The 23,665-nt window shown below is 38.8% G+C and overlaps 1 protein-coding gene across 1 annotated transcript; it reads left to right on the top strand.

Moving 5' to 3' along the window:
* The first annotated feature begins 131 nt into the window (after positions 1–131).
* On the top strand, positions 132–22,479 carry lrrc74a (leucine rich repeat containing 74A). The gene is made up of 13 exons (XM_026229352.1): positions 132–687; positions 2,256–2,437; positions 2,509–2,616; positions 2,705–2,798; positions 2,883–2,932; positions 16,323–16,404; positions 16,490–16,575; positions 16,647–16,841; positions 17,046–17,141; positions 18,271–18,414; positions 18,517–18,621; positions 18,921–19,006; positions 21,584–22,479. Exons 1-13 carry the CDS (start codon positions 564–566, stop codon positions 22,146–22,148), a joined length of 1,917 nt encoding a protein of 638 aa, XP_026085137.1. The 5' UTR covers positions 132–563; the 3' UTR covers positions 22,149–22,479.
* Positions 22,480–23,665: the final 1,186 nt, after the last annotated feature.

Genomic DNA, 23,665 nt, shown 5'->3' with positions numbered 1-23,665 from the left:
TAGAAGACTGCTTGGTTATCGTATTAATAATGTAGCTAAAGAAGTAGGCCTACAAGTGAGATTGCATTTAAGCCTGTTTTTATACAGTCTATGATTTAAGCGTACATTTTCTCAGTGCATGCGTCCTGGAGTCTTCATGCCAGATGCATAATCAAAGACACAAACAAACAAACAAAAATAAGTATTTGATTAATCAAAATATTTTGACCTGAGCATAACCATATGTGATATTCAATGTTTTAATGATCTGATAAATCAACTGATCAGTGGCCAACTACATTACAGCAAATGTGTTTTATTCATTCAGTCCATGCATCTTTAAGAACAAGAAAACGGCCTCCAGACAGCACAGCACACAAATGATGACAGTAGTTTTGACGTGTTTCAGTGCTTGTGCAGGAATGTGAGTCTCCGTCCGTCTGTGTGTGACATGCATCTTTAATGTCTTTGTGTTTGCATGCTCAGGTGGATTCCAGCAGTAGTGCAGGTGTCACATATACACCTGTTGCTAAGACACATGAACCAGCTTCATATGACACTGTTAAACTGTGTGTAGAAGAAAGATGAGGGCTGATGAAGACACCAGTGTGCACAGTCTCTCTCTGGATTCCCTCAGCTTGACCGACTGTGAGGATCCACACAATGTGATTCTGGAGGATGAAGGCGACCAAGAGCCGGACGCTCGGGGTAAGGACCCGATCTATACTGAACTCAGGGTTTGAAATCAGTGACCAAACACATTAACAATTACACATAGTTATTCATTTCATTCGTCAGTATTTGAATCACTCATAAACATGTTATCATATGTGTAGTACCATTAGTTTAGAAAACTTTCAACTATTTAATAGAATGTAAAATAATGGTTTCTATTTTAATATCCTTTATAATGTAATTTATTTCTGTGATGTGCAGCTGTATTTTCAGCATCATTACACTCCAGTCTTCAGTGTCACATGATCTCACAATATAAATATTTTCTAATACTATAAATCTTTGCTATCACTTCTTAACAATTTAACACTTCCTTGCTAAATGAAACTTTTAAGTTCCTTAAAAAAAATTATTAATAAAAATGTACTGACCCCAAACTTTTGAACTGTAGTGTAATTGTTAGAAAATATTTCTATTTAAATAAATGCTCTTCTTTTTACATTTCTGTTCATGAGTTTTCCGGCACTGATAATAAATCATCATATTTTCATGATTTCTGAAGATCATGTGACACTGAAGACTGGAGGAATGATGCTGAAAATACAGCGGAGCATCACAGAAATAAATTACACTTTAATATATTAGAAGAAATGTTATTTTGCATCATAATAATATTTCACAATATGACACTTCCTGTATTTTTTACTTTAAAAATGCAGACTTGAAGAGCAGAAGAAAGTCCTAAAAAAAAAAAAAAAAAAAAATCATTCTTGATCCCAAACTTTTAAACTGTCATGATGTCACTTTTTCTGTCTCCCTCTGCTGTTCACTCTCACACCCTATTCCCCATCACATTACTGACAGCTGTTTTCACTTTCCATTAGGCTCGTTCCTCCCCACCTGTTCCTTTTCCCGTCTCATTATCTTGGCTTCTTCTAACCCTCTCTTTTCCCTACTGTTGTCAGATTGTTAGATGTCACAGATACGTATTCACCAGTATCTTTCTCACTACTGTCCAGTCCAGTCTTGTCGGGGGGGGGCACGATTATACCACCACTGCTGGATTATGCTGGTCATACATCCACAGAACCCTACCTGCTAAGATCTGCTTCAGCTTTGGTGCTATCCCTTTATCAGCCTCTTCGTGAGTTCTGAGTTCCGCCGCCTCGCCAGTGCTCTGGTCATCCCTGCCACAGCGGAGTTTTGTGTTCAAGTTATTTACCCAGTCTACGGGTTTCTTCAGTTCATCATTCTCTCTTATTTATGTTGGATTACCTGTGGTCAGACTTTGTCTCAAATAAAGAACTGTAACGCCACTCACGTTTGAGTCCTCTCTCATAAACAGTACTGTAATGTTCTTCATGTGTGTTCAATCAGCAAAAACAACATCAGCAGCACATGTAGGTATTTATTAAGCTCAGTTCAAAATATGAATTCAAACCCAAAACAAATAGAAAACTCTGTCATAAATGGGTGTAACTGCAATCTCATGATCAGAAACATCAACCATAAACGATACACCGTATTTCCTCGCATCAAACGTCACACTGGAGAATATTTCACACTCTGAAGTGATGAGCCTGCTCTGTGTTCTTGTGCAGAATCAGAGCTGAAGCTCATCAGGAAGGATCTGTCCACTGAAGAACTGTATCTGCAGGCCTGTAAGCTGCTGAGGGTCGTTCCTGTCAGATTCTTCCTCAGAAACCTGGGCTCTGCCTCCATTAACCTCAACCATCATGGACTCGGTCCTCTGGGAGCAAAAGCCCTGGCCATCGCTCTCGTGGTAAGACTGACTGTCTCTCATGATCTGATGATCTACAGCTGATGCTGATCTCAGACGCTCTGTGTGTGTAGACAGACATGCACACCACAACCCTGGAGCTGGCAGACAACTTCCTGTTAGCTGAAGGAGCCAGATATCTCATGGAGATGCTGAGGGCCAATTTCACCATCCACAATCTTGTGAGTCTATCCTAATATTCTTGTGTACCTGTTGTGATGATTTTGTCCACTAGAGGGAAGCAAAATGTTAACTTCTGGTATCTTCTAGGATCTCTCTGACAATAACCTTCAGTCTGCTGGAGCCGAGTGTGTCGCAAAGATGCTCCTGGAAAACATTTCCATTAAATCCTTAAAACTGTCAGGTATTTCATGCATATGTGCATACAGCACGATCAGCTGTTAAACATGATTCACAGTGACACAGACCACAATGTTTATGTTCACAGGCAATAAGTTTGCTGAAGATGATGCCAAATGGTTTGCAGATGCGCTTGCTGTAAGTTCATGCACCAACAGTATGTTTATACCAAACAAATGATCTGTCATCACTCACTCACCCTCATCTCTTTCCAAATCCATATGACTTTCTTTCTTCAGCAATACTGAAATAGACTTCCACTGTGTTGACTAAAAGCTGAGACCGTAATCAAAATATCTTCTTTTGTGTCTCACATTAAACTTTAGTGTGAAAACAGTGTGTCAATAATGCAAAATGACAGTTAAAGTGATAGTTCACTTTCAAATTAAATTTTGGTATGTTTTAGCTTACCTCAAGGACATCTAAGATGTAGGTGTCTTTGTTTCCGCAGTAGTTTCCATTTTTATATCTTTAGGTCAAATTGTTCTTGTCTGTGACTCATATAATGGAGGTCTATGGTCACCACCTCAAAGAGCATGCACAGAGAAGTCCAAATTAAACAATTCCCCATCGTAAGTACACATTGATGACCTAAGACAGGAAACGAGCCGTTTGTGTAAGAAAACGAACAGTATTTATATCGTTTTTCCCTCCTGTACACAACCACGTCCAACTGATCTGAGGGCGTGAGTGCTTCCTGTTGTAACGTGTGCATGGGCTCTGGTCTGCGGAAGCGCGGAAAGTGCCGGAAGCGATCTCTCATGCATGCACGTCACTCAATGTTTACTGTTTACCACACGATATGCCACCAATCTGCACTGTCTGAAATATAATGCAGTAAATGTTTTTTTTTTTCAATATGTTTATTGTCATTTTCTCTTTTTATAACCACAGAACAAGTACACAAACTTACACCTTTTCACATATACATCTTCAATTAACACTTCTTAAAGGTAAAGAAAATAATAATAATAATAATAATAATAATAATAAATAATAATAATAATAATAATAATAATAATAATAATAATAATAATAATAATATTTATATATATATATATATATATAAAAATATTAATTTGCTACAGACAATGAGTTTTTCTGTATGGTCTACATTCCCAGTTTACATGATATTTATGTATGGCTCCCACAGCCGATCAAAGTCTTTCCTCTTGCATTTAGCAATATAAGTCAGCCTTTCCAATCCGATACAGTTTGATATCTCCTTAATCCACATTTTCATGGATGGAGCATCCATACTCTTCCAGCATAGTGCAATAGCTCTTCTGGCTTGAAGCAGACCAAAGTCTATAAGTTTAATCTGTTTTGATGTTTGTATGATGTCCATTGGATATATTCCAAGAATGCAAAGTTTTACATTCATAAGAATTTTAATGCCAAACATATTTCACATACATTTTAAAATCTCCTTCCAGAGGTTTTGTATTTTTGGACATAGATACATCTTTAATGGTATATCTGGGATGGACTCTTGCTCGATGTCTACCCAAGCTGGAGGTGTTGTTGTGCAGAAATAATTTAATGCTGAAGTCAGCTGGGCAGCCATATAGTACCATCTAAAATTCGGAAGTTGAACCCCTCCCCTTTCATAGGGCAGGTGTAATAGTTTAAGGCGAAGTCTAGCTTTTCTAACATTCCAAATAAAAAGAGCAATTAGTTTGTTAAGTTTATTAAAAAACAGGTTTGGTAATGGCAATGGGAGTGTTTGAAAAAAGTATAAGAATTTGGGTAAAATAGACATTTTAATTATGTTAATTCGTCCGATCATGGATATTGGTAAATTTGACCATTTTTTTCAATGCTTCAGTGGTTCTTTCCACCAGGGGATCGTAATTTATTGAGAGGATTTCACTAAGGTCGGGAGTAATTTTGACACCTAAATACCTAAAGCCTTCTGTAGTTATCATAAAAGGGGTATTTATTATGGGTCTATGTCTTTTTTCCTTATTGAGAAATAATAATACTGATTTAGAGTTGTTAATTTTATATCCAGAAAACGCTCCAAAGTTTCCGATTAAGCTCATCAAATTGGAAATACTACTTTTCACATTAGTGAGAAAAAATATAATATCATCAGCAAATAAAGAAATACGATGATCCTGATATATCCTGATGCCTGATATATGTTACTATGATATCGAACAAGTTAGAGAACCGTATTTGAAGCTACTTTATTCAGCTAGATATAGAACAAATGTAGATTTATATGAGAGCTAGTCCGTCTGCGTTTTACACAAGACATCATATCGTTTCACAAAATATACGGATAGATACAGTTAGCTGAATGGATGCATACCTGTTTATCAGAATGCAAGCGAGTTCGGCATCTCTCTGTAGTTTCAGCTTGTCACGAAGCTCTCTCTATCTTGGAAATGCAACTCCAATATTTACCCGTGTCTTGTAGCTTCTCTTGTCCCAAAACCATCTCGGGTCATTTATTTCACCCGTGCGTTTGCGCTTCACAGAACGTGCAGGCAAAGCATAATCATGATCCATAACTAAGTTATTGATTGAGATTTAAATACGAATATAAGTATAAAATATAATAGTCTCAATCAAGGCTACTACTTTTTCTTCTTTGTCTCGTCTTTGTTTCTGTTCTCCTTTGTATTTGGTGGTTCCGCAGGAAGTTAGATAAATAAGGGGGGTCAAAGTTTATATGACGCCATAGACGGGCGACAAAACGGAAATAAAGAAACGTGCCGTGTCTTCTAATTAAACTATAATTTTCTCCGGATTTGAAAGTTCGTGGAAACTTTCGGGATGATGTAAGTACACAACAAAAAAAAATATATAACATAGATATAGTGATTTCTGCTATTTTTAAAGCAGAAAAATTACATATTGTGCCTTTAACATAGTTGTACCCAACGCGTCGCGCTGAAAGTGATTGCAATATGCATACTTAAAACTTCGCACACTCCAACTGAAGCATGCTTTGAGTTATTTAAACTCACTACCGCTGTACATCTCGATTGTCCGTCTTATCAACAGCTGCTTAAACATTTTACCTCTTGGTTTAATGCCATAGATTCTACGTTGACTGTGAGATGCTTTTATAGAATTTTTCAGCTTCTTGCGGCGTTGAGAAGAGATGGATCTTGCCATTGTGTAACACTCAAAGCTTGCAAGGGTTATGCTGAAATCCAAGGAAGGCGTTGATATCCACAAACAATTTCGTGACTGGATTAAATCCCCGTCAAATCCGTACCGTCTCCGCTGAGAGATCCTGTGCAAAGGATATTTTGACTCCGTCATACGTGATGTCTCGTCGCCTTGATTCACGGTAGACAAATTCTTTCTCCTGAAACTTTAAGAAGCGGATGAGTATTGCTCTGTTTTGGTTGGGCTTCCCAGATGCGAGTGTACGATGAACTTGCTCTAGGGTGAATGAATTGTCTGGTCCCAGCCATTGTGTCAACCTCTCGCTTATAAATTTGAGGGGAGAGTTTTCTGACCCTCGGCGCCCTCTCGAATACCATAGAGCCGGAGGTCCTTCCTTCTGCCCCGCTTCTCCAAGTCATCAGTCTTTGATTCGAGGTAAACAACTCATTTGATGACTGAGTCAAGTGCCGCTTCTTTTTTCTCAAGTGCCTGTTCTGCATCGTGTATGCGGCCTTCGGCCTCCTCAATGCGGGCTGCTTTTGAAGAAACATCTCGTTTTACATCGGACACTTTGCTTTCAAGCGAGGTCATTGAGTTCGCCATATCAGTCAGACGGGTATCTATGTTATCCAACTTAGTTCCAATCTCTGATCGAAGTAATTTCAGTTCGTTTAAAACTTCGGCTACTCTATCCATGTTAGCTTCCACTTTACCTTGTGAGCTCGACGAAGTTGTTGTAATGCTGCCCTTGTGTGCTTGAGTAAAAATTTCACAATGTTTAGTTACTTGAGGATTTGACATATCAACGCTGATACTTTACTCGAATGTTGGCCATGTTTATAAGGGGTTTTATTTTAAATTGTGCACAGTTTCTCGGAGCCTCTCCGCTAAGCTGCCATCCAGGTCCTGGCCACGTGACCCCCCATAATGCAGTAAATGTAATTAATTTGTTTATAATGCAAATTGTTGCGATTATAATAAACACAACACATAACTCACTCTATTGACAGCGTCCCATTGGGTCCCTCTGGCATTGGACGTTGCCTCCAGTTTATACATGGCAAACAAAACACAACATGCAAAACGCTGTAACTCAACAGTGGAGAAAACTCAGGATCTTCAGTCAGGCACGTGTATGATGCGATACTGTGAATGTCCTCATCGTCGTCTTGTAGTTTTTCCATTCATGACAATATATGCTCTCCACTTCTGTTGGCATCTCACAACACTTGCTACTAAAACACCACCGTTTTTGAAGAGATATCTGTCTCTCTAAGGCTTGAAGACGTGCTGCTGCAGCTGATGCATCACTTCTGAGTACTTGATCTGTGTATTCTGGTTCAAATATATATGGTTGTGAAAAAATTCTAAGTTGTCTGTTGATATATTGAAATCGTCTTCCATTGCATTTTCCTGTGCGTCTAAATATGTTTAGATCTTCACAGTGAAAGGTAACACTTCCAAAATCTGTGTAAACCATAGACAGTAAGTGTAAACAATGAGTGACGTACACGCGCGGGAGATCACATCCGGGGCTTTCTGCGCTTGCGCTGATTAAGCCAGAGCATGCGCACACGTCACACAATAGGAAGCACTCGCCCCCTCAGATCAGTTGGACGTGGTTGTGTACAAGTGGTAAAAACTATATAAATACTGTTCGTTTTCTTACACAAACGGCTCGTTTCGTGTCTTAGGTCATCAATGTGTACTTACGATGGGGAATTGTTTAATTTGTACTCCTCTGTGCATGCTCTTTGAGGTGCTGACCATAGACCTCCATTATATGAGTCACAGACAAGAACGGTTTTACCTAAAAATATCATAATGGGAACTACTGCGGAAACAAAGACACCTACATCTTGGATGCCCTTGAGGTAAGCTAAAACATAGCCAAATTTAATTTGAAAGTGAACCATCCCTTTAAAGGCAGTTCATCATTGAATTCAGTGATGTCATCTCTGTTCAGTTTAAATAGTGTCTGTGCATTTATTTGCAATTAAGTCAATGATATTGCTGTAGATGAAGTGACCCCAACTAAGCAAGCCAGAGGCGACAGCAGCAAGGAACCAAAACTCCATCGGTGACAGAATGCAGAAAAAAGCCTTGGGAGAAACCAGGCTCAGTTGTTTCTTGTGGTCTTGCCCTGGTGGTCGTCTGAGACACAGTCTTTACAGGCGATCTATATCTGGGGCTCTAGTTGTCCTAGTCTCCGCTTTCTTTCAAGGCAGTAGAGGTCCTTCCTAGGTGCTGATCCACCATCTGGTCTGGATACTTACTGGATCCGGGTGACTGCAGTGACCCTCTGATCTGGACACAGACTGGATCTGGTGGCTACGGTGACCACGGAATAAGAGAGAAACAGACTAATATTAGCGTAGATGCCATACTTCTAATGATGTAGCAAGTACATCGGGTGTTATGGGAAGTGTTCCCAGTTCCGGTTTACCTAATTAATGCAGCCTAAAAATCCTTTGGATTTGGATATTAAAAGAATATTATTATGTTATGTGTAAGCCAGGTTAAAGAGATGGGTCTTTATTCTAGATTTAAACTGCAAGAGTGTGTCTGCCTCCCGAACAAGGAACAGGTTATTCCAGAGTTTAGGCAACAAATAGGAAAAGGATCTGCCGCCCGCAGTTGATTTTGATATTCTAGGTATTATCAAATTGCCTGAGTTTTGAGAACGTAGCGGACGTAGAGGATTATAATGTAAAAGGAGCTCATTCAAATACTGAGGTGCTCAACCATTCAGGGCTTTATAAGTAATAAGCAATATTTTAAAATCTATACGATGCTTGATAGGGAGCCAGTGCAGCGATGAGAGGACCGGGCTAATATGGTCATACTTCCTGGTTCTAGTAAGAACTCTTGCTGCTGCATTTTGGACTAGCTGTAGTTTGTTTACTAAGCATGCAGAACAACCACCCAATAAAGCATAACCATAATCTAACCTTGAGGTCATAAATGCATGGATTAACATTCCTGCATTTGAAATTGAGAGTATAGGCCGTAATTTAGATATATTTTTGAGATGGAAAAATGCAGTTTTACAAATGCTAGAAACGTGGCTTTCTAAGGAAAGATTGCTATCAAATAGCCCACCTAGGTTCCTACCTGATGACGAAGAATTGACAGAGCAGCCATCAAGTCTTAGACAGTGTTCTAGGTTATTACAGGCAGAGTTTTTAGGTCCTATAATTAACACCTCAGTTTTTTTCAGAATTTAGCAGTAAGAAATTAATCGTCATCCAGTTTTTTATATATCGACTATGCATTCCATTAGTTTTTTTAATTGGTGTTTTTCACCGTGCCGTGGAAAAATAGAGCTGAGTATCATCAGCATAACAGTGAAAGCTATGAAATGTCCCCCAATGATATCTCCCAAGGGTAACATATAAACCGTGAAGAGTAGCGGCCCTAGTACTGAGCCTTGAGGTACTCCATACTGCACTTGTGATCGATATGATACATCTTCTTTCACTGCTACCGACTGATGGCGGTCATATAAGTATGATTTAAACCATGCTAATGCACTTCCATTAATGCCAAAAGTGTTCAAGTCTATGCAAAAGAATGTTGTGGTCAATTGTGTCAAACGCAGCACTAAAATCCAATAGCACTGATAGAGCGATACAACCACGATCAGATTATAAGAGCAGGTCATTTGTAGCTCTAAGGAGAGCAGTCTCAGTACTATGATACGGTCTAAATCTTGCCTGGAAATCCTCACATATACCATTTTTCTCTAAGAAGGAATATTATTGTGAGGATACCACCTTTTCTAGTATCTTGGACAGAAAAGGGAGATTCGAGGTCTATAATTAACTAGTTCTTTGGGGTCAAGTTGTTTTTTTTTTTTTTTTTTTTTTTTTTTTTATGAGATGCTTAATAACAGCCAGTTTTAAGGTTTTGGGGACATATCCTAATGACAATGAGGAATTTATAATGGTCAGAAGAGGATCTATGACTTCTGGAAGCACCTCTTTTAGGAGCTTAGATGGTATAGGGTCTAACATACATGTTGTTAAGTTCAGAGTTTGGCTAGATACCGGCTAAAGACAAACAGGCTTCACACAGGTTGCAGTGAGAACACAGTCATTTGTTTATTGGTACAGGTGATGCTTAAATACAACATCACATGGCATGGACACATGACAAACACACCTGAGAGGAACCTACAATAATTGGGAGCATACTCATTTAACCAATCAATCAATTAACACCCCCACTTGCGCCCACATTATTCAGAATCATTCACAAGTAAAACAAAAACAAACAAACAAACAAAAAAAATCATGGAAACCAACTGCACTACATCCTAGCTTGGCCACAACCAAACAAGAACGTGGAAAAGGCAAGTAACTTAACTTTTGTAGCTGGTTTAGTCATTAGGTCAGCAACCATCTGATCTGTTGGGCAATACTCCAAAAACACTTTACCATTATTTACAGTTGATCTCACAAAATGGTATTTAATATCAATATGCTTACATCTCTGTCTGCTAACAGGATTCTTTGCCAATGCAATTGTACCTTGGTTATCTTCATAAATCATAGGTACACCATACTGGTAATCATCAAGTTGTTCAAGCAATTGTTTCAAGTACAAACACTCTTGTATAGTGGCAGCTAAGGCCATGTACTCAGCCTCACATGTTGATAATGCTACAGTTCGCTGCTTTTTGGTCTTCCAAGAAATCAGAGGACCATTCTTACATAGGCTAACACAGTAACCAGATTTACTACATCGGCCATTTTCATCACCTGCCCAATCTGCATCACTATAAGTTACCAACCTTAACCCTTCATCACATTTCCTGTAACAAAGCATCTTGTCATTTGTACCTTTCAGATATTTCAGTACATGCTTTACAGTTATCCACTGCTCTTCCGTTGGCTCACTGAAATACTGGGACAATTTGCTAACAACATAACTCAGATCAGGTCTAGTGCATGAGGTTAGGTAGATTAAACTACCCACCACCTCTCTGTATTTTCTGGGGTCAATCAGTTTTACATTACCATCGGTGTAATTCAACTTTGGTTCACAAGGTGTCGACCTGGGTTTACAATCTTGCATGTCAAATCTTTCCAGCAGTTTCCCAACATAACTGTGCTGTGACATAGTCACACCCCCATCACACTGATCAAAAGTGATACCTAGAAAATTCTTCAGTTTTCCCAAATCTTTCATGTGGAATTTCCCAGTAAGCATCTCTTTGACAGTTTTTAAAGCTCTCTCATCACTGGCAGCAATAACCAAGTCATCAACCCATATCAATATTATCACTTTCCCATGTTCTGTTTCTCTCTTGTAAACACAATTATCAGCTGGGTTTTGTACAAAGATGTTTTCACACAGATAGTTATGTAACATTTTGTTCCAGTTTCGACCTGATTGTTTTAGCCCATACAATGATTTCTCCAATTTACACACCATCTTCTCATTTGTCTTTACATCATACCCCTCTGGCTGTTCCATATAAATTTCATAATCAATCGGTGCATGTAAGTAGGCAGTTTTAACATCCATCTGATGGAGAATTAAATTCTCCTGAGCAGCTTTCTGCATCAACACTCTCACACTGGTAAGGTTGGCAGTAGGAGAAAAAGTTTCTCCATAATCTACACCCAACTCCTGACTATATCCCCTGGCGACATAGCAAGCTTTATATTTGTCAGATCCATCAGCATTGGTTTTGATAGCATACACCCATCTACCCCCCACTGCTTTCTTGCCCTCAGGTAGGTTGGTCAAAGTAAATGTGGTGTTATCCCTCAGTGATTTAATTTCCTCATCCATTGCATCAATCCACTCCCTTGAGTTGGATTAAGTCACAGCTTCTCTAAAAGTCTGAGGTACATTGGAAACCATCTTATAGCAATAATCAATGCTGATCTGCACCTGATCACTCTCTACGCCATAGAAATCAGGCCTCCTTCTTTCTATACCAGAGTATCTCCTCTCTCTACTCAGGGTATCTGGAGAATGTGATTCTGGCTTAACCTCGGTTGACTGTAGGCTTATCTGGCTTGGGCCTAGCCTATTCTCTAGAATGTCACACTGCTTGGGTTTATCAGGGTCAGGTCTGGTTGTGCTATAACGCATATCAATGTCATCATCAGACATGTCATCAGTCTCTTGTCCCTCAATATTGGACATAAACCTCACCAACCTGTGTTTCATCACCTTTCTACAGTCAGGATAATAGACCATATAGGCTGGGCTGTTCTTATCATATCCAACAAAGATGCCTTTGTCAGACTTTGAGTCTAGCTTCTTCCTGTCCTGCCTATATGTAAAACACACAGTACCAAACTTCTGCATCCTGGACATATTGGGTTTCTTTCCTGTCAGCATAAAATAAGGTGTCTGTTTGGTGCGGTTGTTAAAACATCTATTCCTCACCACCGCTGCTGTCTGGACCGCATACAGCCATAGCTCCTTGGGTAACTGACTTTCTAAGAGCATACATCTAGCCATATCAAAAAGAGTTCTCCAGTTACGCTCAGCAGTTCCATTCTGGTGTGGTGAGTATGGTGCTGATGTCTCATGTCTGATTCGGTTCCTGCGAAGTAATACTTGATAACCCTGTCCAGTAAATTCAGCACCATTATCAGACCTGATACATGTAATGTTCCCATATGGGGCTATGTCAGCTAGGAACCTCTCTGTTGCATCCACTGTGTCACTTTTATACTTCAGAAAGTACACAAACACTGCACTTGAGTGGTCATCAGTAAAGGAAAGTGTGTACCTATACCCTTCTCTGGACTTTGGGTCAATGGGGCCTGCCAAGTCAGTGTGTATCAACTCTAGAGGTGACTTGGCTCTCACATCAGGCTTTCTGTTCCTACTCTGAGTGAATTTACCTTGGACACACACATCACATTGCATAGACTTGGGTACTTTACCCTTAATTGACATACCATCCACAACATTCTCTAACTTCTGAACATCATTAAAATTGCAGTGTCCCAAAATCTCGTGCCACTTCTGAATATCATGACAACTCATACATTGATTATCACAGTCATTGTTTACTAGCACAGTAGGCAAATAAAACAGCCTGTTATGTTCATGAATAAGAAAACGTGTACCGTCTTTATACTGCAGGACATCCTCACCCTCTTTAAAGATCACTGTTGCCTCGCTGGAAGTTGCAGCTCTCACAGAGAAAATATCTTGGGGATATGAGGGGATGTACAGCGCCTGCTTCAGTGTGGCACTGAGGTGTTGCCCTCTACTGTCGACCAGACATACCTCTGCTTTTCCTCTGCGCTCCGCGACCCCCTTGCACCTTGTGCCATCAGCCAACTCCACACAGTGCGTCTCGGCTTGGAATTTGTCGTCAAAGCTCTTAAACTTAGCTAGATCAGCGATGATATGCGATGTTGCACCAGTATCCACCATCAACCCCTTTTGGGTGACATCGCTCATCTGACAATCACTGGTCATCAACTTGAAGGCAAAAGTATTGTCGGTCTCCTCATACACACCCCATGTGCATCATCCTGCCGTTGTTGTTTCCATCCTCCTTGCCATGTGGTACGTTTACCCTGACTGTTCCACTGTTGATCAGGCTGACATTGTCTTGCCTTGTGCCCTCTCTGGCCACAACGGAAACACTCAATTTCCCCACTTTCAATGCTCCGCACCCTTACACCTGCTGGGCCACTGGCCCTCCTTGAATGTGCCCGGGCCCCCATAACATTGTCTTCGGCCACAGCTGTGCGCATACCTTCAGTGCTCTCATAACTCCGCAATTTTGTCTTAAAATCCGCAAAAGAAAGAGTCTCATCACTTTGAGTCTAATCACTCATCACTTTGAGTGACAAAAATGGAAAAAGGCTTGAATGATTCAAAACCATTGCAACTAATAGTCCATCACTCAATACTTCTCCAGCATTCCTCAGTGCTGTGATTGAAGTCTCAGCACGTATGACATAGTCAGTCACACTCTCACCACTCAGCTTTTACAGGGAAGTCAATTCTGTGTAGAGACTCACAATGCGGGGCTTACCCTTACCAGCATAATAATCCCGCAAGATCTTGAGTGCTCCACGCCCGTCATCCGCAGCCTCTCGCATGACCAGGGACAAACTTTTTTCATCGAGGAATTGGATCAGTTCAGCATATGCTTCAGCATTCTTTGATGCATCCTCAGCCAGTGCGTCTGCATCCGCACCCACGGCGGGCCCATTCAAAATGATGTCCTTCAATTTCTGCAACCATAGATGGCCCAAAAACTTTGTCTCCCACAGTTCATAATTCTTTTAGTCTCCGTCAAAAACAAGATGAGACCAACGTGAATTTGTCCTTTCGCTCATGGTGCTTGTACTACAAACATTGAGACCCAAATTTAAATGTGCGAACTGCCTTCTTACTCACGCCATATCTGCACAAACGTCAGCGTATCTGGGCCCATAACCTGTTAAGTTCAGAGTTTGGCTAGATACCGGCTAAAGACAAACAGGCTTCACACAGGTTGCAGTGAGAACACAGTCATTTGTTTATTGGTACAGGTGCTGCTTAAATAGAACATCACATGGCATGGACACATGACAAACACACCTGAGAGGAACCTACAATAATTGGGAGCATACTCATTTAACGAATCAATCAATTAACACATGTTGTTGGTTTAGATGATTTAACAAGTTTATACAATTCTTCCTTTTCTATGGTAAAGAATGAGTGGAACTGTTCCTCAGGTGGTCTAGAGTGCAATGTCTGATGTGATACTGTAGCTCACGGCTGAATGGTTTTAATTGTATCTCTAATAGTATTGATTTTAGAAGTAAAGTAGTTCATAAAGTCATTACTGCTAAGATGTTGGGAAATGTGAACTCTTGTTGAGGCTTTATTTTTTGTTAATTTAGCCACTGTATTGAATAAATACCTGGGGTTATGTTTGTTTTCTTCTAAAAGAGAAGAAAAGTAATCGGATCTAGCAGTTTTTAATGCTTTTCTGTAGGATAGGTTACTTTCCCGCAAAGCAATACGAAATACCTCTAGTTGTATTTTCCTCCAGCTGCGCTCCATTTTTTCGGGCTGCTCTCTTTAGGGTGCGAGTATGCTCATTATACCATGGTGTCAAACTGGTTTCCTTAACCTTCCTTAAGCTTAAAGGAGCAACTGTATTTAAAATGCTAGAAAAGAGAGAGTCCATAGTTTCTGTTACATCATCAAGTTGTTCTGAGGTTTTGGATATGCTAAGAAATTTGGATACATCAGGAAGATAACTTAAAAAAGCAGTCTTTTGTGGTAGAAGTGATGGTTCTTCCATACTTGTAACAAGGAGTAGAATTAAACATTTTGGCTATATGAAGTTTGCACAAAATTAAATAATGATCTGAGATATCATCACTTGGCTGCATAATTTCAACACTATCAACATCAAATCCATTCATCTAAATGGGAGAAATGAGAAAAATATCCACCAAATGTGACTGTTTCTCAATAAGAGCATGTGTGCTTTCATTGTACATCAAATTTAAAGCGAATCCAGTCAAGGCGATTTATCTTCATTTCGGTTCAAAAAAACAAACAAAAAGATACATGGGGGTGTATGAAACAGTTCTATCTTTGGGTTGCTGCGCACTTTCTATTCTTAGTAAAATAAAGTTTAATTGTGACTTTTTATTCCACAATTCAGAGTTGTCTTGCAATTCTGAGTTTATATCTCACAATTGCAAGGGAAAAAAAGTTGTAATTGTGTCATAAAAAGTCATTTTTATGTCACAAAATGCAATTACTGTTTTTATTTCTTATGAGATATAAACTCAGAGTTGGAATGTCTTTTAAAGCACACCTTACATTACATTACCAAAGCTAAATTGTCTAAATTAAATATTTCCCTGTAAAGTGTTTATTAGTAATGCATACAGGGTCGGGCAGAATTCCGTTTTTAGAATTGGCTGAGTGTGAGTTTGGCATGACGAGATTTATTAGTCTGACACAGGTTTTGCATCGAAACATAAATAACTGCATCACTATTTTAACCAAATTATGTCATTACATTGCTATTTACTTATTAAAAAGTCTACCTGTAGCTCAGACATTAGTTAAAAAAAGGTACTTATAACACGTCATGGGTTGATCAGCAAGAACTGATCAAATGTGTATCTTTGATGCTATGCAAGTCTTTTTAAGATAGAAATGTAAAATGCATGAATATAGTTTAACTTAACATAGCACAAACTGGTTTAATACACACACTCTCTTGATGATCTACAATAAAGTATCCTGATAACCCACAATGTTTTTGATCATGCACTGAGGATGCCATGAGGATTCTGGTGCTACAGAAATTACACAATGCACCTGATGCATAAGCTAACAAACTGAATACATCTCAACTCTGTAGTTCCTGGGAATAGAAACATCTGTATGTTTTCAGAGCAACTACAGAGTGAAGGAGCTGGATTTGAGTCACAATCAGTTCTGCGGCAGAGGCGGAGAACACCTGGGTCAGATGATAGGTGAATACCACACGCCTGATGTGTCTGAGTTACACTTAACTACACAAAGAAAGCAAGCACAATAAATCCTTGTATGTTCATGCAGCAAATAACGACGGTTTAGAAGTTCTTGATCTGAGCTGGAATCATCTGCGAATGAAAGGAGCTGTAGCTTTCTGTGCTGGACTGAAGGTATACACACACAAACACACAGCTCAGTGTCACAGTGTGCAAAGAGTCAAGCTGTCGTTCCCTGTCATCAGGTCAACACCACTTTGAAACACTTAGACCTCTCGTTTAATGGCTTTGGAAATGAGGGCGCTTTGGCTTTGGGTGAAGCGCTCAAGTTCAACAATACGCTGGTGCATCTGGACCTCAACAACAACCGCATCAGCGATGAAGGAGCAAGCCTGCTGTGTAAGGGACTGGAGGCCAACGACACGCTCAGAGTTCTTCAGGTGCGTCAGACGGCTCATTAGACTGAATACTACTATGTCAAATTAGATAAGAATCACCTTTTTAAACATTGCACAAGTACAATGCAACATGATCATATGCAATAACTCATATGAAAATGAGCAATTAAATTACTGTATGTTGCAAGGCATCTCAGACATCACAGACGTTTTACATGTGTGATAATGATAACTGTTTTCTTACAGATGGCGTATAACTCATTGACGGTGGAGGGAGCTCTTACTTTGATCAATGTGGTCAAGAACACACCCAAAACTGCCATCGAGGAGATCAATATATGCGTGAGTTCAGGATCGAGTGTCACCGCACACAATACACAGGATAAATGTACAGTTTTATAATCAACAGAACCTTCTTTCATTTTAGTAAATTTTGGCTTTTCAAGTAAATTGAAAAGAGGGAAAGAATCAGCACAATGTGTGCATGATTTACTAAAGTGAAGGAAAATATTAATGGTAAAACTTTATTTTAAGGACCAATTCTCACTAACTAGCATGCATGTTACAAGCATATTACCTGTTTATTGGTACTTATAAAGCACATATTAATATCGTATTCTGCATGACTATATTTTAGATCCCTTAAACCCACACATAAACATAACTACTACAACTATTACCTTACTTACGATCAATAAGCAGCAAAATAGGAGTTTATTGAGAGAAAGTTAATACCGTATTTTTCGGACTATAAGTCGCACCTGAGTATAAGTCGCATCAGTCCAAAAATATGTCATGATGAGGAAAAAACCATATACAAGTCGCACTGGACTATAAGTCGCATTTATTTAGAACCAAGAACCAAGAGAAAACATTACCGTCTACAGCCGCGAGAGGACGCTCTATGTTTTCAGTGTAGACTACAGGAGCACTGAGCAGCATAGAGCGCCCTCTCGCTGTAGACAGTAATGTTTTCTCTTGGTTCATGTCTCTTAGTTAATTTCTCTTGGTTCATGTCAAATTAATTTTGATAAATAAGTCGTACCAGGACCAGCCAAACTATGAAAAAAAAGTGTGACTTATAGTCCGGAAAATACGGTGGTGTATATGTGTTTCCTAATCTAAAATCCGCTATCAGTCTGGATCAGTCTGAAACTAAGATTTCAAAAATAAATATTCTGGAGACATACAATACTTAATCTGCATAAAGAAACACACACACACACACACACACACACACACACACGCACACACACACACACACAAAATGAACTTAAAATGAATTAAAAACAACATACATAGAATTATAAAAGCACATTCATAGGATCATATAAGTGATCTTATACAGGATTCCATATTTTTCTACATTAATCTAACTTGTCATTTTTTTATTAATTATGGTAGATTTTCAGGAAATGTAATTTGTGTAAAAATACTGAAAAGTGTTTTCTTTATTCATGATGTGTTGTAGAATGTGCTGGTGAATGAGAACTTCGTGCAGCTCTTGGAGCTGATCTGTCAGGAGCATCCCGGTCTGGAGGTGCAGTATGGAGGCGTTGGAGGCTTCATCGCAAAAAAGCCTCGCAAACGCATTGACCCCATGAAAGTCATTCAGGTACATAGTCTACACTCATGAGAATGAAATCTGCTGTAATCTGGATTTATGTGTTTCTCAAATCTGATGTCTCACTGCATTTGCTGAATTGTCTTTTCGAAGGATTACCTTGATCATCGCAAGCTTCGCCTGTGGGACTTCTTCCGTAACATCGACAAGGATGGGACTATGCGTGTTCCTGTCGTAGACTTCAGGAAAGCCGTTCAGGTATTGACCCGGTTCTGAGAAAATCCCACTTTCCTGAAAAGTAATAAGTCAAGTCAATGAAGCTTGTTGATGAATGTCCAAAGAGAGCAGAGCTGGAATCTAGACAAAGAACAATCTCAAGGGATAAGAGAGTTTTCATTTGTTCACATGTTTTTATTATTCCCAGACTCATCAGGGAACTACTATTCTGACATGTGGAAAACGGTTTAAGAGCGAGCAGAGTCCAAACAGCAGTGTAAAACTAGACCTAAGCATTAAATTACATTTTATTTTTGACATTTTGTATCTGATCACACCAGCAATCCAGCATCCCATTGGAGAAGTTCCAGATTGAGGAGTTGATTCAGAGACTGGACAGAGACCGAACAGGCATAGTGGACTACAGGTGAGCATGAAAAAGCACACAGACTCCATACACCTGGACAATTCTCACCAATAAAGCAACTTTATGATCATGCTTACAAACTTAAACATGATCATTAGTCATAAGCTCTGGTTCATGCCCTAGAGAGCTGCACTACTGTCATCTTTCTACAGTAAATATAGGCAGTATGGGAAACCTCATAAGTGACTAATTTTCAGTGCTCTACATCAGTGTTCAAACAGTGGGGGAGAGTGGGGACAGTTGCAACGTGTGGCAGTTGCAACATTGCTGATTTTTCCAATCAGGAATGAGCTGGAATCATGACATTTCTAATGCACATGCTCAGCATGCCCTTCCTTCTTTCTGGAAGTTAACAGGCACATGTGAAACTACCTCATAGGAGAACTGAAATTCAAGGCAAAAAAGTAACTTTTTTTACAACTAGATTTTTTTTCATAATGTCTAAACCGATTAAGCATTGGTCTTTATAGTTTTATAGTTTGAATGTGCAGTTTCTTAGCTCTTAACAGACCTAGGTACAATGTGTTCATGTTAATTTGTTAGGCTGGCATCACTAGTTGTAAGATGGCTGCCAGGGGGTGGGACAGTTGCAACGCATTGACAATAATAATGACAATTAGATACATTTTTTTTTTTATAAAAGGCAAATGGAACACCAGGCAATGTGCAGAATGACTTTAGCAGCACTGAAATGTGGCCTTATAACCAAGATAAGTTCAAAGACAGTGACTTTGCACCATCTTTGGTGACAGACCAGTCACCACCACCAGTCCATCCAGAGCAAGCTGTGACATCTGCTCCTTTGGAAGTTTCTCCAGGGCACGCAGGGAGTCCTACATCTTCTGCAGTTCCTCCAGTACAAGCTTAGTTTTCATGCGAGACTGCTAGACCTCACCCCAGAGCAGGACCACAGAATATAATGAAAGCAAACTGTAGGAAAAAAAGCAAACTGGCCATCTTGACAGACACTCCTGGAAAGGAGATTTTGGATAGGGAGAAAGCAAAAGTTAAGAGAAAGCCAACAAAAGTTAAGAGAAAACTGACAGAAAACACACTAGAAACAAGCCAACAAACCAAACCAACCCATTATGAAATTGTTAGGGCCTACATAAATCAGTTTGTGGGATTGACAAAGGTGTTACATGGTTGTGTACTTGTTTTTTTTTACTTTAATAAGTTAACTCTGTGAACTCAAATAAACTAAAAAAGATTTGAAAAAGGATGCCAAAGTATGAGTTTTATTACATCTAAATGACTGTTGCAACTGCCCCTCGGTACTGTTGCAACTGTCCCCATATATGGGGACAGTTGCAACAGTATGGGCAAGTAGGTGATATGTATGGGGACAGTTGCAACAGTATGGGCAAGTAGGTGATATGTATGGGTTTAATATATATATATATATATATATATATATATATATATATATATATATATATATATATATATATATATATATATATATATATATTGTCTTTCTAATATAAACAGTCGCTGAGAAACTGAAGGAAATGTAAAAAGTGTTGCAACCGCCCCCACTCTCCCCTGCTCTTCACTGCAATATTACAGAAAGCATAAACGTATATTTCTTGAAGCTTTAATTTGTTGGTGCTAGCTGTTTTAATTATGTCACCTTCTTTTCAGGGACATTGCACTCAATCAAAACCACTTCAGACTTTAGACAGTGGCAGAAAGTTGTGATATTTAAGTCAGTGACTCTGAAATTAGTCTGTACCACCATGCTTAATGTAGTTAACTAAAACAAATAAAAAAACAAATGTAACTTTGAATAAAATAATTTAAACTAAAAAAAAATAAAATACAAAAAGTAAAAAAAATATATATTTCATCCAGTTTCCAAGGCTACCTTTGTCATTTTCTTGTTTGAGCATTTCCACCAGTTTAACTGATTAAAGAGCATTTGTGAACTTGTTGCCATCAGGTTTTATTGCATTGAGTACTCCGCAAAAACAACAAAACTGCACACATCTCTGGCAAAATGCTCAAGTTGGGTGCTTGACAAAAAAGATAATAGGAAAACAAAACAACAAGTTGGCATACCAAAACTTGAAAAATGTAAAAATGTATTACCAGACTTTTACACATGTTAACTTGAGTAATCAGCCAATCATAGTGTTGAAGAAAACATTAAAATGAATGACAGTGTCAGTCTCAGCACAGTGGACACACTGCCTACTTTTGTGTTGGTTTTTCTTATATCTCACTGTACATCCCTTTTGCACACATTTTTGTACTTTCTCTTTTTTTTACATTCAAACTTTGTCCTCAAGCACACAAGAAGTTTGACTCACATTTGATTCGAATTTGGTGGTAACTTGTTGCTAACAACTCAGTTTTTGTGACATATTTTAGTTTACTAGAGCTGTGTTTACATAGATACAACATATCTTACATAGATATTGATAAACACATAAATAGAAAAAAACGCACAAGATCATACTTTTTTTTGTATCCAATTCTGTTCCAAATGTAGTTTATATATATCAGATATGTAAACATATTCTACTTATATCGGAAACTTTAGCCAATATTTATTAATGTCTCACTACTTTACAGAGGCCTGGCAGATACTAGGAAACAGATGATGCGAGACCACCGGCGGCAGTTGCGTAAAGTGGAGTCGCGGCAGAAGAAGGAGAAGCAGAAGAGCGACAGGATCCTTAAAACATTTGAGAGTGCCGTAGAGGCCGTCACTCCACGGAGCTCCATGATAATATCACCAGGAGCTGCCAAAGAGGACTCCAGCGGCCTCCAGCCATTCTCTGCCACCCCGCTCAGCTCCTGGCACCATATAATCATGTCCAACAGCAGCCGCTACTCTGTCAATAACATGAGCAGTGAGCATGTGCATCTTCCCATGATAGGGAACGCCTCGAGCTCAACAGGCATGCGCTCGTATTCCCAGCCCAATCTTTTCGCCAGCATCCCTAAACCATCCAGCAGCAAACCTGCTTCTGCCCAGGGAATACACTCGAGGTCCAACCCGAGCGTGTCCAGCAGTAAACTCAGCCCCACAGCTAACCTGACCAGATCCAGGCCCGCATTAAACACTGAGCCAAACAGTAAAACAAAAGGTAAGGGGAAGAAAAAGAAGACCAAGAAAAGAAATGAAAAGATATAACACCAAATGAACATGGTGTGCTTGTGGTGAAGATTTTCATAAATAAGGATTTTGTCACAATGTTCAGGGAGGTTTTTAATGTATCTGATAATGTTTTTCTGGAAATGAGATGAACATCTTCTACAAAAGAAAATGGAAAAAGGATCAACTCCAAATCTCTTATGACGTTTTTTTAGTAAATGAAAATAAAATTGCAATCCATGCTTTAATATTTTTAGCCAGTCAACTATATCTTATCTGCAAAAAGTTCAAAACTCAGCTGCTAGGCTCTTAATGGTTATTATAAAACATAAATATATTACTCCTACACTCTTAAAAAATAAAGCTGCTTCAAAAGGTTTTTCAAGCAATGCCATAGAAGAACCATGTTTGGTTCCACATAGAACCATGCAGTCAAAGGTTCTTTAAAGAACCATCTTTTTCACCGTTTTACAATCTGAAGAACCTTCTTTCACCACACAAACCCCTTTGTGAAAAAGAAAGGTTCTTCATATGTTACAGGTTCTTTTTGAAACCATTTAGACAGAAAGGTTCTTCAATGGCACATTTATTTTTAAGAGTGTACCCTGGTCTCCAAGCATTGGCTTTCAGTTTATTATAGGATTGATTTTTTAAATGTCTTTTATTGGTGTACAAATACTTGCTTGGACTCGCACCGTCTGTCTATCAGAACTCTCAATTAAATATCAGATGGACGAAGTTTGAGATCAATTTTCTTACTTTGTCAATTATATTGTATCAGTTTTCTGTCTTATATTCATGTATGTACTATTTTTGCTGTTTTATTTGCATGTAAACACCGTGGAAATTATTTGTCATGTCAGTAAAATTCTATATTTGAAACTGACAGAGAGAGACTTTTAGTGCATGTGAATCTACTTTGATGAGACTCAAAATCATAAAGTTGAGATAGAAAAATTCCCCAAACTGATTACGTACATAAAAGGGGATGTAAAATATTTGTAGAGCTCCAGTAAACAGTTACCTATAACATGGTTGTGTCATTTACCAGCCTAACTGCGGCTTCAGTAACTCATTCATGGTTGTTCAAATTGACAAATTTACCATGCAATTTACCAGGATACACATACAACTTATTTGGTTTTACCAAATGATAGTTGAGATCAATATAAACAGAAAAGAAATGCCATTTATAATTTATTACTCATTACTCAACATAATAACAGGGTTGCTAGTTTTAGCCCAAATTAAGATACTCAATAGTGTCTACTGTAACTCAACTGGGACCAGTTTATTTTGCTTATTTTATTCTTGATTATATTTCTTACTGATAGATTGGGTGACACTGGGTGACATCATTCCTTTTTAGTGCCAGTTTATCTGAATTGCACAGCTTCCTGGATGCTGATAACACATTTCATGTGAAAGCACACCTGTTTTGTTTTTACAGTCTACATTTCAGCATAATCTGACCACTGCCTTAAATCCACAAATTAAATATTATTAGAGGCGTTGTGTAAAGGACATAAGCAAATTAACATCATCATTTGTCAGAG

The sequence above is a fragment of the Carassius auratus genome, chromosome 42 (genome assembly GCF_003368295.1).
Source record: "Carassius auratus strain Wakin chromosome 42, ASM336829v1, whole genome shotgun sequence".
Lineage (NCBI taxonomy): Eukaryota > Metazoa > Chordata > Actinopteri > Cypriniformes > Cyprinidae > Carassius > Carassius auratus.
This window is presented reverse-complemented; position numbering and strand designations above follow the sequence as displayed.

Bases quoted from the DNA above. Each gene is read 5' to 3' on its own strand.
- lrrc74a (XM_026229352.1), top strand. From the start codon at position 564: ATGAGGGCTGATGAAGACACCAGTGTGCACAGTCTCTCTCTGGATTCC. The intron at 16,842-17,045 runs GTGCGTCAGACG...GTTTTCTTACAG, and splicing joins ACACGCTCAGAGTTCTTCAG to ATGGCGTATAACTCATTGAC. The intron at 18,622-18,920 runs GTATTGACCCGG...TGATCACACCAG, and splicing joins ACTTCAGGAAAGCCGTTCAG to CAATCCAGCATCCCATTGGA.